This window comes from Dermacentor andersoni, chromosome 9 (assembly GCF_023375885.2).
Source record: "Dermacentor andersoni chromosome 9, qqDerAnde1_hic_scaffold, whole genome shotgun sequence".
NCBI classification, from domain to species: domain Eukaryota; kingdom Metazoa; phylum Arthropoda; class Arachnida; order Ixodida; family Ixodidae; genus Dermacentor; species Dermacentor andersoni.
In genome coordinates, this window is record NC_092822.1 from 45,311,105 (window position 1) to 45,327,696 (window position 16,592).

General features: G+C 43.3%; 1 protein-coding gene across 2 annotated transcripts in view; it reads left to right on the forward strand.

Annotated features, from left to right (window-relative positions):
* LOC126527944 (CDK5 and ABL1 enzyme substrate 2) overlaps positions 1-16,592 on the forward strand; it is a 150,154-nt gene that overhangs the window by 115,236 nt on the left and 18,326 nt on the right. For both annotated transcript variants that reach the window (XM_050175781.3, XM_055069044.2), the window contains exons 5-10: positions 3,623-3,755; positions 5,594-5,707; positions 7,898-7,973; positions 11,243-11,382; positions 12,981-13,087; positions 15,400-15,436. In XM_050175781.3, the coding sequence (XP_050031738.2) occupies positions 3,623-3,755; positions 5,594-5,707; positions 7,898-7,973; positions 11,243-11,382; positions 12,981-13,087; positions 15,400-15,436 (607 nt within the window). The remainder of the gene's footprint in view (positions 1-3,622; positions 3,756-5,593; positions 5,708-7,897; positions 7,974-11,242; positions 11,383-12,980; positions 13,088-15,399; positions 15,437-16,592) is intronic.

Here is a 16,592-nt window from a genome sequence, read left to right on the forward strand (position 1 = left end):
CAGTTATCGCAAAATTTCTGGTAATATATCACCACTCAGGAATTGCAAAGCTATCAAATATATACCACTTGTCAATAGCGGTCCTATCATAATGCTGCCGATATGTATCATATTGAAAATAGAGTTTTAGAATAGGGGCCCCAAACGTTTTGGGGCCCCAAAGAAATAGCGTCGAAGCCACTGCGCATGCGCGAGACGCAAACTGCGTTTGGGTTTTACGTTGGGAACGCTATTTCACCGATTTAGCGGGAGCTCAAATAGCGTTCCCAAAAGCTTTGCGTCAACAATCATGGCGGCACCCATCGAAGCGACGGCTCTAACCTAGCACCAAACTGGGTTCTATTCGCGGTAATGCGTGAAGTTCGCAAGCTAGGAGACGTGACTGCAGTTATCGCTTTCTCTCAACTAGCGTGTGTTATGAAGATTGATTCATTAGACGCCGCTGATTCCGAATTCGAGTGTGGATTTTATGGCTCGTAGGCCTAACACGGCTAAGCTTGGCTGGTGAAGGCACGTAAAGTTGGTTTTGTTGCTCCAAACTAAGCACAACTAATTGTTTGCTGCTTGAAGAATAACCTCTAAATTGTAATTAAACGCGAATACACGCAAGTCAAAATTACTATTCATATCATAAGATGGTATATTTTATTTAATTATTTTTAATCGTTTTTCTTAGACGCCGTCAGCGCAAGACGCTATCTGCAAACGCAAAGCCCTATTCTAAAGCTCTTCACTCCTGCGTGCCCCAACGCTAACACCCGCAAAGCTCTTTGGGGCCCCAAAATATTGGGGCCCATATTCTAAAACTCTAATACCGTGATGCTATCGACAGTAATGCTGTCGATAGCTTTCTTTTTTACATTATCGATACACTGAAAAAAAAATCGTTACTATCGATAGTCAAATTACCGATAGTTTTGCACCGCTATACACAACGCTTTAACTGTGGATCGGCCCAGCGCTGTCGTTGCACTGTTGAGGACGACGCCGCGTTCTCCATTTGATCCCGACCGCAGCTCGCGGTAGCATGTCACTGGGGGCGCGGAACGCAAGAGCTCGCACATTGATCTTCGGGCACTCGAACAAAGAACGGGATGTACTGCACGTGGTCAACCAAACAATATCCGAAACCCTCCTACCACTACGGCGCCTTTCGTGGTTTCGGGCGTTGCTTTGAGCCGCTGTATGAACCGCTCTCGAAAGGTCGGGCCTGGGTTAATCGAAGTTCATCGGCCGAGGCCCGCGGCTCGGCGAGCGTGCGCGGCGTTATATGCCACGGGGCACGGGTTCAGTGGTGAAAATTGACGCGTATCCCTCGACTACTGCGGTGTTTGTTATATAGGCCCTCTGTGTTGCCTTGGGATCAGTCAGTCAACGAGGATGTTTATGTTGCTGTAAAGGTGACTCCACGTTGCTGCGATATAATGTGCTGGCATCGCTCGCGCGCACCGCAGCACCGTTTCTTCGTCATGAAGGAAAGCAGAAAAAAAAACCAGACGAATAAAAAAAAAAAGACCGATGTACCGTAGACGCAGGTTATAACGTATACGCCGTGCTTAGCGCACGTGACAAACACGTGGTCCCCGCGTCGGAGAACACATGCGCGGTTGACGGCCCGTCAGGAAAACGGCTTTCTGGGGGGGGGGGGGGGGGGAGGGGGGTGGCAGCGGCCATTCTCTTGCTAGCGGCTCGTCAGACAAGAAGGACGCGCGCGCCCGTGCGCAGCTAGCGCTGACGCCTTCCGCGAGCGCTGTCACTTCCTTTGTTGTGGCCGCTTCACGACAAGACGCGAAGCGTCGCGCGCGAGGCAGCAGCAGCAGCAGCCTGCGATGTTCTACAACCCTGTCGAAAGCGACACGTGTGCGACCCCTGCCAATAACCTCGTGACCCTTGTAATCCGATACGAGTGTGTGGCCGACCCATTGTGATGACGTGGTGTTCGTGAACATTGGCGTCTGCGTGTATGTGTGCATGCGTTCATGCTTGTGTACATTTGAATTTTCTTCTCATCGCAGGAAGTTATCTAGCTTGCACTCTGATGCGGTTTCTTTCTTGAGCTGTCGGATTCTGTTCTTAAGGTGATATGTGGGTGCGAAAACTTAGTACCTAAACGTTTTATAGGTTCAGGAATTATGTGCTCATATGAATGTCGCTAACTTTACGCTAAACAGAATGAACCTAATGCTTTCTTGCTGTGCAGACCATTACATTCTCTCCGTGCTAGCAATCATCCGGCCTTCATTGCTGCATCTTAGTATAAATGTTTATGTGCCGCTAAATGTTGTCTTTGGCCTTCTTGCACATGTAGCGGCCACATGATTGCAGCATAACTTTAGTGTACACACCTTGCGAATGTTTCCGCTAAGTACTTGGCTGTTAACTTGCTGTATCTCATCTCAGGTCCATGTTGTCTTCGTCTCTGTGGTGCTGTTAAAGGAAGCTTTTGCTTTGGGCCTCCTATCTGAATACATGGGAAAGGAGAAATCGTTTTTCGTTTTTCTCGGCAACCATAAAACCGCATTTGATGAGTGTTGTTATAGTTAACAGAAAAAAAGCTAAAATCTAGTGACTGTTGGAAGCGGATTTTCGATTTGGGCCATTGTCTTTATAAATATTGTTAAAAATTGCAAAATTTAGAATACTGCAACTATGAAGTTTACAACTGTGTAGCTCAGCAATGGAAAACGTCATAATTTGGAAAACTGCATTGAATAATACATCTAAAGTGTACAAAATTGATATGTTACACATCCCTGTGAGTATGATGCTGATTTGTGAACAGGACTTTTGCAAAATGCTTGTAAACATTAACAAATTCACATGAGCTGTAAATGAATGTGCCAAATATGTCCGCATCTAACAGATGGAGTTTACAGAACTGCGGTACCTGTTTTGATGCAGAGGTATAAAGTTGTAAACTTTGGGCTAACATTTTTTTTTGCTTTGCCAGTTATTTTAGATTCTTGTAAAACATTTTAGGCCCTGAATTAAAATTCGTCCTACAGTCACTAGAATTTAACTAGCTTTCTTAAGTGCAACAAATTTCGGCCCAGGGGTTATCTCAGAAAATAATTTCTAAATCTTACATATACTTAAATAAGTTCTTCCCAAGCTAAAGTGCCCTCTTAATTACAAGTTGTTTCAAGTTCATTCAGTTTGCTGTTCTGATATTAGCCCATATTAAGATACAGCAGAAAGTGACGCCACTTTAACTGCATACAGCAGTATACTGAAATGGCACGATCGCTTGCTCTGTATAAATACACTCAACTGGACTTCCTGCATCATAGCCTCGATACGATACCATACAAATTCTCTTATGGGATTCAGTGAAGGAACAAGTCATAGAAGACAATTCAGGAGGCTCCTAGTCAACTGGAATCGCAACTCTAAAGGATGTGTAGAATCTCAAGATGCCAAGGAGTCCTGATCATTTGTTTTTACTCGGATGCCCAGTCGTAAGATGCTGCTTGCAAAAGATATGCCAGGTGATGCTTTCCCATTATTGGGCGTACAATGCATGGCGTGATCTCCACGTGCATTGCGCCACCATCTGCTGTCAGGGGACGTGAGAGTGAGTCCTGATCGTTTGCTTTTTGTTTCAAATTCCCGCCACCCGCAGGCCCGAGACAAAGGCAGACTCCTCGCGCCGACGTCATACATCCGGGAACCGTCAACTGCTGCCCCTCAACGATGGCAGTGACGCGATGGACATGCTGTCACTACTTGGCATTCATCGACCGGAAGAAGGACAGGTAAATGCAGCTGTGTCTATAAAGAAGCATTGTGATTGCAAACATTCGTGTTGCAGACATTGTATGGGCAGATGGAGTGGGGTCACAGCTACTGCGATAACCTACTTTAGCTCACGCTTGTTTTGTTAATGCTCATTTATTGCACGGAGGTTGTATTCGCTATCCTGTCTGTTGTGATAACAGAAGTGCAGTTGGCATCAAAAGTTTGTGAACTATGGATTTAAGAAAAACCTACTTTGGCAGCTTGGTATTTGTATTTAGAGCCTGTACTAGTATTAGTAGTGGTACTAGTACTATTAGTACTGCTATCACAGCTAGTACTAGCAGCCTGTAGCAGTATGTTGTATGGTTTTACTGGCTACGGTCACAAAAGGCTAGGATTCAACATTTGCTCGAATTCTGTGGTTCGTAAACATTTATGCTGAGTGTACTTTGGTAAAGCAGGGAGCGTATTCTGTGAGTGTCCACCTTTTAGACATGCCCATTTTGTCTGCTGCTGAAGTGCTGATTGGCTAGGGCATGTCTGCACGTCTACATCTGACGTCTACTTTAGCCCTGCCAGTTGGAACTTCAGCAGCAGACGAAATGGACATGTCCACTAGGTGGACACTTACAGAATACCCCCCAGGTGTCAGATTTAACCCGAATTTCGGCGAAAAATTAACCTGCCTATCTGTAGACTGGCACTGCGATCCATGCAAGGAGCCCTTTGCTTCTTGTAATATGAAGGACACAAAAGAAGCGTCAGGAGAAACAGTTATCATGGGATCCCATGCGTCAGGCTGAACTTATGCAGAGTAGGGGCAAGCTTGCTTTTCAGTGTGCCTCATCAGCAGATCGCAGCTGCTTTTCATTTCACCTGGGGTAACCAATGACGGATACAACTAGCAAATATGTTTGTCGGCAAATTTATCCACGAAATGTGAGCTTGGGGAGAGATTATAGGTATTATACTTGTAGTAAAATATTTAAAGACTTATTTAATGTTCTCTGAATGAACAGTCAAGTCGCAGTGTTGTGTTCTATGTATATGCACTACTTGTAAGTTGATAGGGATGACATATGTACAGTCACGGACAGAATAAAATGGACCACGGGATCTCCGAAAACGTTCAATTCCCGAGCAGCCTGTAGCAGTAACCAGTAAAACTGCCCACGACAACGTTGTTAGCATATTCTAATCGAGGTCCAAAATGCAAATACCAGATTGCGTTGTGAGGTTGCGGAGATATTCAGCTTTTTCTTAGATTTCATGGTCCATAATATTCTGTCCGCGACTGTACATTTAAAAAAAAAGACAGTGCTGCTTGAAATTGATTAGGCAATGACATCAAGCCATCATGTAATGCTCGGCACTATGTGAACAGCAACCTAAAGCAATAGCTCATCTACGATTAGGCTATCATTACCAAATAAGCTTTGTGCATATTAAAGTAGACTACCCACCTTTGCTAAGCAATTGATATGCTTAAAGTGAAGGTGAAGATCATACAGTTGCAACTTCAAAGTTAGAAGGTACAAAAGCCAGTTTGTAGTAGAATATAGTGTGAGAATTTGTGTCTCGTAACTGAGAAATTCAGTGAACAACCTCATTTATGATGGATATTTTTTCTATCTAAGAACGTGCTAGTCATCATCAGCCACAGGCTCATCCGGTTGTTTCAGAGCACATGGATTTGTGGCTAGCTACCTAGTTGATGATAGTGGCCAACAGAGTAATGGCAATGATAGTAGTCCATCCCTTGTATGTCCACATATTGACAGCTTGAAAACTAGGTTGGTCTGTTCATTACGTGACACTTATGCAGTGATGTGTCTCTCTTCTTGAACGTCTTCAGTATCTGTCCTTCGGTCCCTACCTGGTGTCCTCACGCCAAAACCACATGTCGGCCGTTCAGTTTCGTTGGTCGAAATCTCATGACCCTGATGTCGCCCATCATGGCCACTCTCAGGTGAGCCTTCCCTTCTTGTACAAGTAACGTGTTGCCAAGGAATCCCTTAGTATGGCTGTTACTTCAAACAAGATAACTTAGTGTAAGAAAATCACACATTCTGTACTTAAATTTGACGTTTTACCACGATTTTCTCTGGAGAAGGAGAAATGATGCACTTTTATGATTACTCATCTTATAGCATTGTCATTGGACAGTTTTGAAGAGTGTCCTTGAAGATGCTGCAATGTTTAACCTAGCATGCAACAGATTGAGAACAGATGAGAACATTCATGCGTTTAGCATCTATTTGGATGGAGATATCAAACCTGAACCCAAGCTAAAGTTTCGTTTAGGTACAATTGATTGTACCAGTTTAGTGCATGTGCTCATAGAACCGTATTTACTCAATTATAATGTGCCCTCATATGTGATGCTTGCTCCATTTTCAGAGCAGGAAACGAAGAATTCAGTGTGTCCTATTGTAACATGAACTCTAATTTTTATATTTCAAGAATTTATAAATCTGATGGCTTTGGTTTTTCATTTACAAATATTTCATGGCACGAGAGTGAGAGAGTAACTGATTTGTTCTCACTTGCAAAAAAAAATAATTTTATCTGATCTGCAGCAGAGCAGGCATCAGGCATCATCACTTCCACAGCATCTACAGCAGCATCTCACCTTGATGCCATCTACGGCATTTAAAATATGGCATTTTTCAAATTTCCTGCAGATCGTGACAGCGTAGTGAACTTGCAGAGTGGGCACAAAGCTATTGCAGTCTCAAAGCTGAAGTGACGTGGGGAGTGGATTGGATTACAGGCATTCCTTATGCCAATGACGACAGCTCGTCACTGTTAAAGTTTTTGTGTCGTGCTAGAACCTAACCTGCATGCCATTTTTTTATGGCATTTTTATGGTGAAAGAGCATGTATTAGAATTGACTAAGTATGGTATTCATTTGACAAAACATTACCCTAGATAGTCTTTTATAAGTATTTTGGTTTGTTCTGCTGCGAATGCTTTAAACTGCTGTTTTAATTCTACAACTAGCTATTGACTTAATATTACTTTACAGTTTGTACTACATTTACTTTGTATAATCTTCCTCATAGTGACTACTGTATTGCTGTTTTATGCTTTGTATTTCCTCTAATGTATATATCTTCTGACAGGAGGTCCCCTTTCAGCTTAATGCTCTGGGACCTCCTTCTGTATACTTGTGTAAACATGTATGTCTCCTCCTTACTATTAAAGAAATAAAATAAGCCGTAATTCGTAGAATTTTTCTTTCTTACAGAAACTGGCTGTCTAGCCACTCTGTTAGTCAACTAATGGTCAACGTATACTAATAGCACATCACAGATACGTGTCCATTCCATTTAGTTGGTTTACATACAAAGTGCGTCTGCTGGATTTGTGTTGTGTCGAAAAACGTGGGATGTCGGATTAGCTCAGGGTGCATAATCGCAGTTCACAATGCAGAATTGGTTTATTAGTATATAACGAAGGACCCAGATAACCCCTTCAGGTACCAGTTAATTCTATGTAGTGAAAATTTATTATATATGCATCTTCAGAATTGCAAAAATCATATATCTGCAGAGCAGGCTAGAGAGTATTCACTGAGTTTTGTCAAGTTTCCTGAATGCAGATTCCATGCATTAACTCTTTACAGGAACATCAGATATGAGAACACTACCTATTTAATGCCTAGCGTACTTTGAAAGCATCTATGCAGACACTGCCTGATTGCCTGGTGCAAAACATCGTGAAAAACAATTTAAAAAGTGAACCCAGTACGTGATGACATGCTGACATCACGAGTAAACATGTTTTACATCAGGCCTGATTGCCTGATGTAAAGCGTTATGAAAAGCGATTAAACAAGTGGACCCACTGCGTGTCTACATATTGGCACCGAGAGTGAACAACCAAGCCGTTTACATTCCAAGTCGTGTTACTAAAACACTTCACAGATTTTTAATCTTGCAGCGCTGCTCCAATCAGAAGTGTTTCAATGTATATGTTGCACATTTTAAATATCGGTGTTTTCATCAGTGCCATTGCTTTTGGTGCACTCTCTTGGCATGCACAATTGTGCACAGCGACTAAAGGGGACGAGCGCGGTATTTGTATCCCTGACTGCAAAATCAAATTCGTTGTTGCTGAGTTCTTACTACTCTGTGTCTGTTCCTTTTGATACAGTACGTGACTCGCTGCATTTCTCACGATACGGGGACGTCGGCCACCACGCCTCCTAGTGCCAGCAGCTTGGAGAAAAGTGAGCATTCGTCGATTCCATTCGGTTCACAGTACTGAAGGCCAACTGCAGTGAAATTTGGATCATGTGAAAGTCCTAGTTTCAGATAGCATAGATATTGAGCAGCCTCTGTGCAAAATTTTCCGTCTGAAATACAAGTAGATGTGTCACAAAGTGCTCACAGTAGGTGTATTTCTCTCACAACTCTGTGTGGAGTTCTGGGGTCCTGTCTGCATATAATTTTCGTCATAATTAGTTATGTTTAACAAAGATTTGGTCGGTTGGTTGATTGATACCGAAATTGAAAAAAAAGAAAGGCTGCTGCTATTGCTCGCCAGAAATGACGGAGGACCCAGAATGTTGAGAATCGGCATGCGTGCCTCAGTATGGCTTCGAAGATAAGGCAGCACCCACGTTGCACTGAAGATCTTGGAGGCCATGGTTTGGGATTTGCGTCACATCTGCTAACTGCGAGGTGTGTGCTTCATCTGCACAGGTGCTACATAAAGGCTGTTAATAAGAAAATTAGACACGCACCAGCCCTGCAACTTTTCTGAGGTCGCTTCAGTAGCATACACTGGTCATTTATAACCAATTTAGCCGAAGTATGAGAGAAGTATTTCATTACAGTTGCCCTTTCAATTAGAACATGCAACGTTGCACGTAAAAGACATGGACAGAAGCAAGGAAAGAAGATACAGACACAGCGCTGTGTGTGTATTTTCGTTCCTTGATTCTGCCCGTGTCTTTTTATGCACAACGTTACACCATCTGATTGCACACCAACAGGTCCAAGTAGCGACCTTAATGCCCTTTCAAAATGTCTTTTTTTTTAATTTCTGCTTGTAGACTACTGCAACATCATCATCATCAGCCTGGTTATGCCCACTGCAGGGCAAAGGCCTCTCCCATACTTCTCCAACTACGCCGATCATGTACTAAGTGTGGCCATGTTGTCCCTGCAAACTTCTTAATCTCGTCCGCCCATCCAACTTTCTGCCGCCCTCTGCTACGCTTTCCTTCCATTGGAATCCATTCCGTAACTCTTAATGACCATCGGTTATCATCACTCCTCATTACGTGTCCTGCCCATGCCCATTTCTTTTTCTTGATTTCAACTAAGATATCATTAACTCGCGTTTGTTCCCTCACCCAATCTGCTCTTTTCTTATCCCTTAACGTTACACCTATTATTCTTCTTTCCATAGCTCGTTGCGTCGTCCTCAATTTAAGTAGAACCCTTTCGTAAGCCTCCAGGTTTCTGCCCCGTCTTTGAGTACTGGTAAGACACAGCTGTTATAAACTTTTCTCTTGAGGGATAATGGCAACCTGCTGTTCATGATCTGAGAATGCCTGCCAAACGCGCCCCAGCCCATTCTTATTCTTCTGATTATTTCCGTCTCATGATCCGGATCCGCCGTCACTACCTGCCCTAAGTAGATGTATTCCCTTACCACTTCCAATGCCTCGCTACCTATAGTAAATTGTTGTTCACTTCCGAGACTGTTAAACATTACTTTAGTTTTCTGCAGATTAATTTTTAGAGCCACCCTTCGGCTTTGCCTCTCCAGGTCAGTGAGCATGCATTGCAGTTGGTCTCCTGAGTTACTAAGCAAGGCAATATCATCAGTGAATCGCAAGTTACTAAGGTATTCTCCATTAACTCTTATCCCCAATTCTTCCCAATCCAGGTCTCTGAATACCTCCTGTAAACACGCTGTGAATAGCATTGGAGAGATCGTATCTCCCTGCCTGATGCCTTTCTTTATTGGGATTTTGTTGCTTTCTTTATGGAGGACTACGGTGGCTGTGGAGCCGCTATAGATATCTTTCAGTATTTTTACATACGGCTCGTCTACGCCCTGATTCCGCAATGCCTCCATGACTGCTGAGGTTTCGACTGAATCAAACGTTTTCTCGTAATCAATGAAAGCTATATATAAAGGTTGGTTATACACCGCACATTTTTCTATCACCTGATTGATAGCGTGAATATGGTCTATTGTTGAGTAGCCTTTACGGAATCCTGCCTGGTCCTTTGGTTGACGGAAGTCTAAGGTGTTCCTGATTCTATTTGCAATTACCTTAGTAAATACTTTGTAGGCAACGGACAGTAAACTGATCGGTCTATAACGTATCCTCTGCACCAAGACGGACATGTCACTGTGGCGAGGATAGAATGTCGAGCTGTTCCTCCTACAGGAATACAGGAAACAGCTGTCATTGTTGCATATGTATGGCCGCTGGCATGCTTAGTTAAAAAACAGGCTGTGCTGTCATGATTGCGACATACCTCTTCGCATGAACGCTGTATTGCCTAATGTGATGGAACCCTTCTGACAAGCTTAACCGGCTTCAGTGATAAAAAAATTGCAGCTGGGAAAATGCATGTACATGAACGTTCTGAACATGCTGTTAGCATCACGGGGACTGGTATGCAGTGGCACCATGAACAGAAAAATATATTTGTGAGGAGGAGCATGTTAGCCGGATGTTTGTTTGTTTGCTTTTTATATATATAAATCGCTTGGGATTTCTTGGGCATTACAGGTAGGTGTGGTTACACATGCATGCAAAATGATGTACTTATTAAATATATGTGAACTTAGCAACTGGAGATAGCTGTTTCAAATCTGCAGTGGTCAGGATTGCTGGCAATACATGTGAGAAGGTTGTTCCAGTCTGAAGCAATCTTGGGTGCGAAGAAGTTTGAGCGTACATATGTTGATACAAAAACTTGGTGCACCAACCTTGAGGCGGTGATCAGTGCAGGAAAAGATGTGTGAAGAAGCATAGAGAAACTAGCTTTTCACGTTCATAATAGATGCAGTCTGGCAATTTTTAGCCTGTGTGCGATCCAGTGAACTTTTAATATTACAGTACAACCAAACCTTAATGCAGAATTTTCATTGATATTGCAAGGTATCTATTTTAATGAAGTAGCTCTGTAATTTGTTTGGTCATGCTTTATTTCAGCAAGAATAGCACTTCTATAACATAATCTAAACTACAAGCACCAAGACAATGCCCATTACAGTGAAGTGAATACTTTGTTCGCTTGCAGCTCAATATATTTGTTTTGGCTGCAGAAATTTCAAATACTTGGCAAGCGCAAGTTGTAACGGCACTTTCTAAATGCATGCATGTTTCGGCTAATGGCTTGTCTTGGCTGGCCGAGAGCCAGCAAGCCAACGTGCCAATCTCATGTGCTTACTCCAATCATGCGGTTGCGTGTTGGTGATGGTGCAAAGTGCGTTTGTAATCCGACTCCCATCTTTCTGACGGTGCAGGTTTTGAGTGGAACAACAAGGATGACGTGAGCCTTCTTCCATGTTGTGGGACACCTGTGCCATACAGCCCAGACCTCCTCGACAACCCGGAGCTGATTGCCGGAAAGCACAGTACCATGCTCAGCTTCCCTTCGTACATTGTGAGTTGCCTGATGTTATATGCTTCTTTCGTTGAACGAACCTTTTTCTGTGCCTCAGTGCCAAATGTTGCTTAAATAGGAAAGCCAAGACTCTTTCTTCTCAATCACTTGCTCATTCCCGCTCAAATTTTGTGCAGATGTGGTGCGTTGCGATAGATGCGCTTTAATACCAAGTTTGGGTGACTTGCTTGCCTATGTCATCTAGAGCAGATGCAGGGCAGTGTTCTCGAGTGATCACTTTTGAGGAGACGATCACTTCCGTCAGCACTGCGTGACGGCCGACCGTGACATTAGTGTACGTACGTTGACGCATCAATGCTGGGTGACGTGAAATCTTGTGAAAGTGATCACACTCCAAAAAATTATGGGTGGCTCTGCTATCACAAACTCTAGAGGCAAGCGAAGCTGGTGGAAGTTGGGGCTTCAAAAAAATCCACGCCCTCTTTCTCTGTGGAGAGTTTTGGCTGGGACAGCGTGCCATTTGAGACGCCCGCCGTAACAGAAGTGATTTGTTGAGACATCATATGCGTCTATGTGTACCAGACGCTGCACCGATGCGTGCTGCTGCACCTTACCTCTGATGCATGCTAGCTCTGACGCCGTGTACCTGGTAGCTTCTTGAAATTCACCAAAGCGAGTGCGTGGGCTTTTATCGGAGAGCAATGATGTCATACCACCTGTGTCCCCACCGCACCGCTCCTTCTCCCCCGCTAGGCTCCACCCACCCTCACCGTGTCATTATGCTGCCCGATGCTATTTTTATACTCTGCTTTCACTATCTCTCACTTCTCTCTCCCCAAGCTCGACGAAGCTGCGGACGTCCAGAGAAACCCAGCGAGGTTCTAACAGCTCCACTGTAAAAGCAATTGCTCGAAAATACTGTCCCATCTCTGTCGCAATGCCAGACAAAAAGTTTTTCTCTTTCTTTTTTTGGGAATTTTTTTCTGGAATGAAATGGTGATGTTGCTGTTATGGCGAATTAGTGAATAAAAGTTTATGTTGTTATTTACAATGCACTCTCACTTGTTGGCTTCAACAGTGTATGGGGGAATTTTCCTACCTCAAAACAGCTTAGTTTATGGAATCATCATCGCCAACAGGGTGTAGCCATTGTGTGCTAGAGACACACACTGTGGCTCTGATGAGTTTGAGTCTACAACTACAAACAGGCACTTTCAGCACTATGTATTTTAATACTGAGTAAGAAGTGGCCAGTTGTTATGCTGAAACACGGTGTGTGCCATTTTTTGTCATTAAAGTGGAAGATGACGCTACAGTCCCATTTCTGCATAGCATACATTATTAAAACTGAACTTTAAAAAAAAAAAAAAATTCCTTGTCTCTGTTGCCACATTGTTTCCCCGCACGGTCATCTCCTGTCAGCTGTACAATATCACTGTGATTTATCGTGTGAAAATTTAATTATGAATGCGCGTAAATTTTTGCCTTTTAGTTATCCTGTCTTTTTAAGAAGTATTATACTCTCACCAGCCCATCCCATTTTCAGTTGTGCTGTACGTGTGCGTCCGATGTCTGGAGCAAAATGCCTCGTTCGCTGAAGTTTGCCTTGTGAAATGTGTGCAACCTCTCTTTTGCAGACTTCCATTATCGACTATGTGAAGCCGTCAGACCTGAAAAAGGAGCTCAACGACAAGTTTCGCAGCAAGTTCCCACACATCCAGCTCACCCTCAGTAAACTGAGAAGGTGAGCATGCATGCCTGCATTCGTTACATGTCTTTTAAAAATTACTATTATTATTATTACTTTCATATTCAGTTTTTCTTTTATGATGCTCTCAGTCTTGTCATGAACGGTGGACCCAACTATAGTTGCGTACACGGGGACAAACCACAGAGGTGGAGCTTCCATGGGGTTTTGCTGGCTTCCGAGTCCCCGTCCGTGTTCATGGCAGTCGAAAAAAAATAAAAAAGCTAAATCGCTAACGTAATCGACCGCACAAATAAACAAGAATCACACAAGTAAACATGGAAAGAGCCAGTGTAGACCTGCCCCACGAGCATGTATGATCCTGTTCAAGTGCAGCGTAGACATGTTGCGCTTGTCCTGTTCACACAACGAAAAGTGGACAGGAGAAGTGCAATTCTGTCCGAGTGCAGTCTTGGTTTCACGTTCGTCCTGCTCGTGCTTATTTGTGTGGTTTGTCGGCAGTCAGTTCCGGTAACGAAAATCGGGTAACTAGCGCACCAAGATGTCCTAATCAAGCAAATGGTCATTCGCACGTCACTGTGAGATGCTGTATATGCAAGTGTAGGAGGCATGACAACATCAGTCTATTAAGCAGGTAGCCGTGCAATTTCCTGGCACTAGACACTCTTTAACTGCTTTTGAATCTTTCGATATATCGATTTGTTAGCTTATTTCACTTTAATTGCCATGTACTACTATCTCTGGCAGTTGGCATGGAAAGCCTGTTATGACAGACAAGAAAAACGCAGCTTTTTACGGAGTGAAAATTAAAGTCGACAAGTTTGCCGAAAATGATATTGTGGTGAGTTTGATGTGACAGCATTGCTGGCCTTGTATTTGTTGATGAGGATGCAAAACTCCCAGTGAGCTAATCCCAGAGGGCATAGCAGTAATCAAAGGTGGGGGTGTGCTGATTGGCTTGGTCCTGATATACCAGCGCACAATGTGGATTCTCACAAAGGCTGTAATGTGACAGCAACACCAACAATGACAAAATAAGTGCAGTGTTTTAGTCATGCACTTTGTGTGTTGAATTACAGTCATTGTGCTGTAGTGTTGTGGGCTACTGATAGTGGCATATAATATCAGCTGCTGTAGCCACATGAAGTCAACAGGCAATGACAACAAAGAAGGCGTAAGGGGAATTACTTGATAGTTTAATTTAAACATAGAAAAGACAAATAAAGGGATGCGAGAGTAGACAAAAAATACATCCAGCCACAGGCGGGATACAAACCCACGTCTTCACGTTGCGCATGCAATGCGCTTACCAATTGAGCTACCAACGGCACCATTTTCCTGTTCACTTTTCTTGACTATTCATGTATGTGTGCTAACTGAGGGGTCTGGTTTTTCATAAGTTAAGCAGAGAAACTACTGGGTCCCTTGAATCCCTTTCATTAATTACGTAGTGAGGGCCTCATCCCCGGCAGCTTTGATGCCTTCAGTTAGCATACGAGGATTTATTGGCCAGTAGCCTTCTCCTGAGTTCACGTATCATGTGACGCCTTGCACAAGAAAGGATCTTCTACATCCACTGCCAAGGCCGTGAGTGGTAGTGCTGGCTAATGCTCTTGGGGATAACTCTAGTTTGCATACATAGATACCCAAGAAAAGTGCACAGGAAAACGGCACCATGGTAGCTCAATTGGCTGGAGCATCGCATGCATAATGTGAAAACATGGATCGTATCCCACTTCACCACCGGCATTTTCGTCCTTTTTCATTTCTCTTTATTTATCATTTCTATATTTCAATTAAAGAAACAAGTAATGTGTATGTTTTCCTTCTTGTCATTGTCTGTTGGCTTCATGTGGTTTTGACTATAGAAAAACCAGGCCCCTCGGTTCCCCTTCTTCCCATTAGCTGTGGTAGGCTCATAAATAGGTCATGCCTCATAAGTAGACAGAATTAGTAGCTCGTAAGGTGTAGATAGGCAGTGTCAGTAAATAATGGCTCCAGTGTGGCTCCGGTGTGGAAAAAAGCAGGGTAAAAACGCCCCTTGCGGGACACCAGTCTAGGCTAAGGGAGAGAGTGTCCCTGTTTTCAGTGATACTCACCTCCTAACGACATTGTAACAGGACAGCTAATTCCTTCTGTCTCCTCCAATAGTGAACGAATATGAAAAATTATTGTGGTAGAACACTTTCTAGAGAGCGCCATACCACTTCCAGCATATGTATAACCAATGTTTGCAGTGGGGCCTGGTGAGGGGGCACCCTACAAGATTCTGTCAGCAAGCGACATTTCTAATGTATTGTTTTTTTTTCTCCTCTCTCTCTTTTTTTCCCCATCCTGGAATCCTGTAGTCTAAAGCGTGAAATGTGCAAAATTGCTTGTGGAGAGGTAAGTCATTTTCTAATTGTTTCATATGCAATTGCTTCTTATTATTAATACAGACTTGTTCACGATTCTTGTACATCTGTAAGCGGCTAGCGAGGTATACTGAGTGTTGGGTAAATAAGATTGCTTGGTATACGTGGCTTTACCAGCTAAACCACTCACTCATTTGTGCTCAAATTACGCACTGAGGTTAATTTTAATACGTTTGCTAGCATCACTTGCCTGTCCTTTGAAGTTGAAGAGCGTGTTTAGAGCAGCGATGCCACACACACAAAAATTTTGATTTTGCAGCAACAGAATGATGATACCATCTGTCATTGCTGTGGTGACATGCACTTTTCAGTGTGGCGGTGACAGATGTTACTATCATTTCATTGCAGCACAATCAACACGTTTTGAGTGGCGTTGCCGCAAGCGATGTACACTTTGGCTTTACTGTGAATGAAACAGGAAGGTAATGGTCAAACGTGCAGTATTAAACAGCATCCACTACAAAAGGCAATTCCGTGTTAAATTGAAGTTTAAGTTAGCCAGTGGTTTAACTGGTATAGGCCAGTATAACCATATAGCACGGTCCTCCCCACGTCGGGCAACAATGAAAATGCCGCCCACCGCTCCGGTTTGCCGCCGAAAACTCTAGTTGACCAGTCAAAATTTCATATTCTTCTTTTTTTCATGGTCTTTGGGCGTTTGTTTGTCACATGGGGATATATTACTAAGAAAAGTGATGTAGAAATTGAAAAAATCATACTTTTTCTAGTGGACTGGTGGAAAATCGGGCGTCGGAAGATGCCATCGCACCGTGGAGCACCCGCCTAGTGCAGCTTTCTGTTGATGCAACATCGCCATTCTGAAACCATTGTAAAGACGAGGGACCTGGCCTGAAATAGCCATATCGCCATATTTCGCAGTGCAGAAATTTCGTTGTGCAAAAGAAGCGAACAAAAAATGAAAAATATATATATAAATAAAAATATAGCATCATGATTCATTACTGCTGCTATGCGGACAGAGGAAGCGCGCTCATCGGCTGATGCAGATTTAAAACACTAGTTCGTGTTTCGTGCATTTTGACAGCGGCAAGCTGTGCATTTCTTTGTCTTGACATAGTTTGGCGATCGCAGTAGGATGCGTCGCTGATTCGTGCGAGTTTCATTAG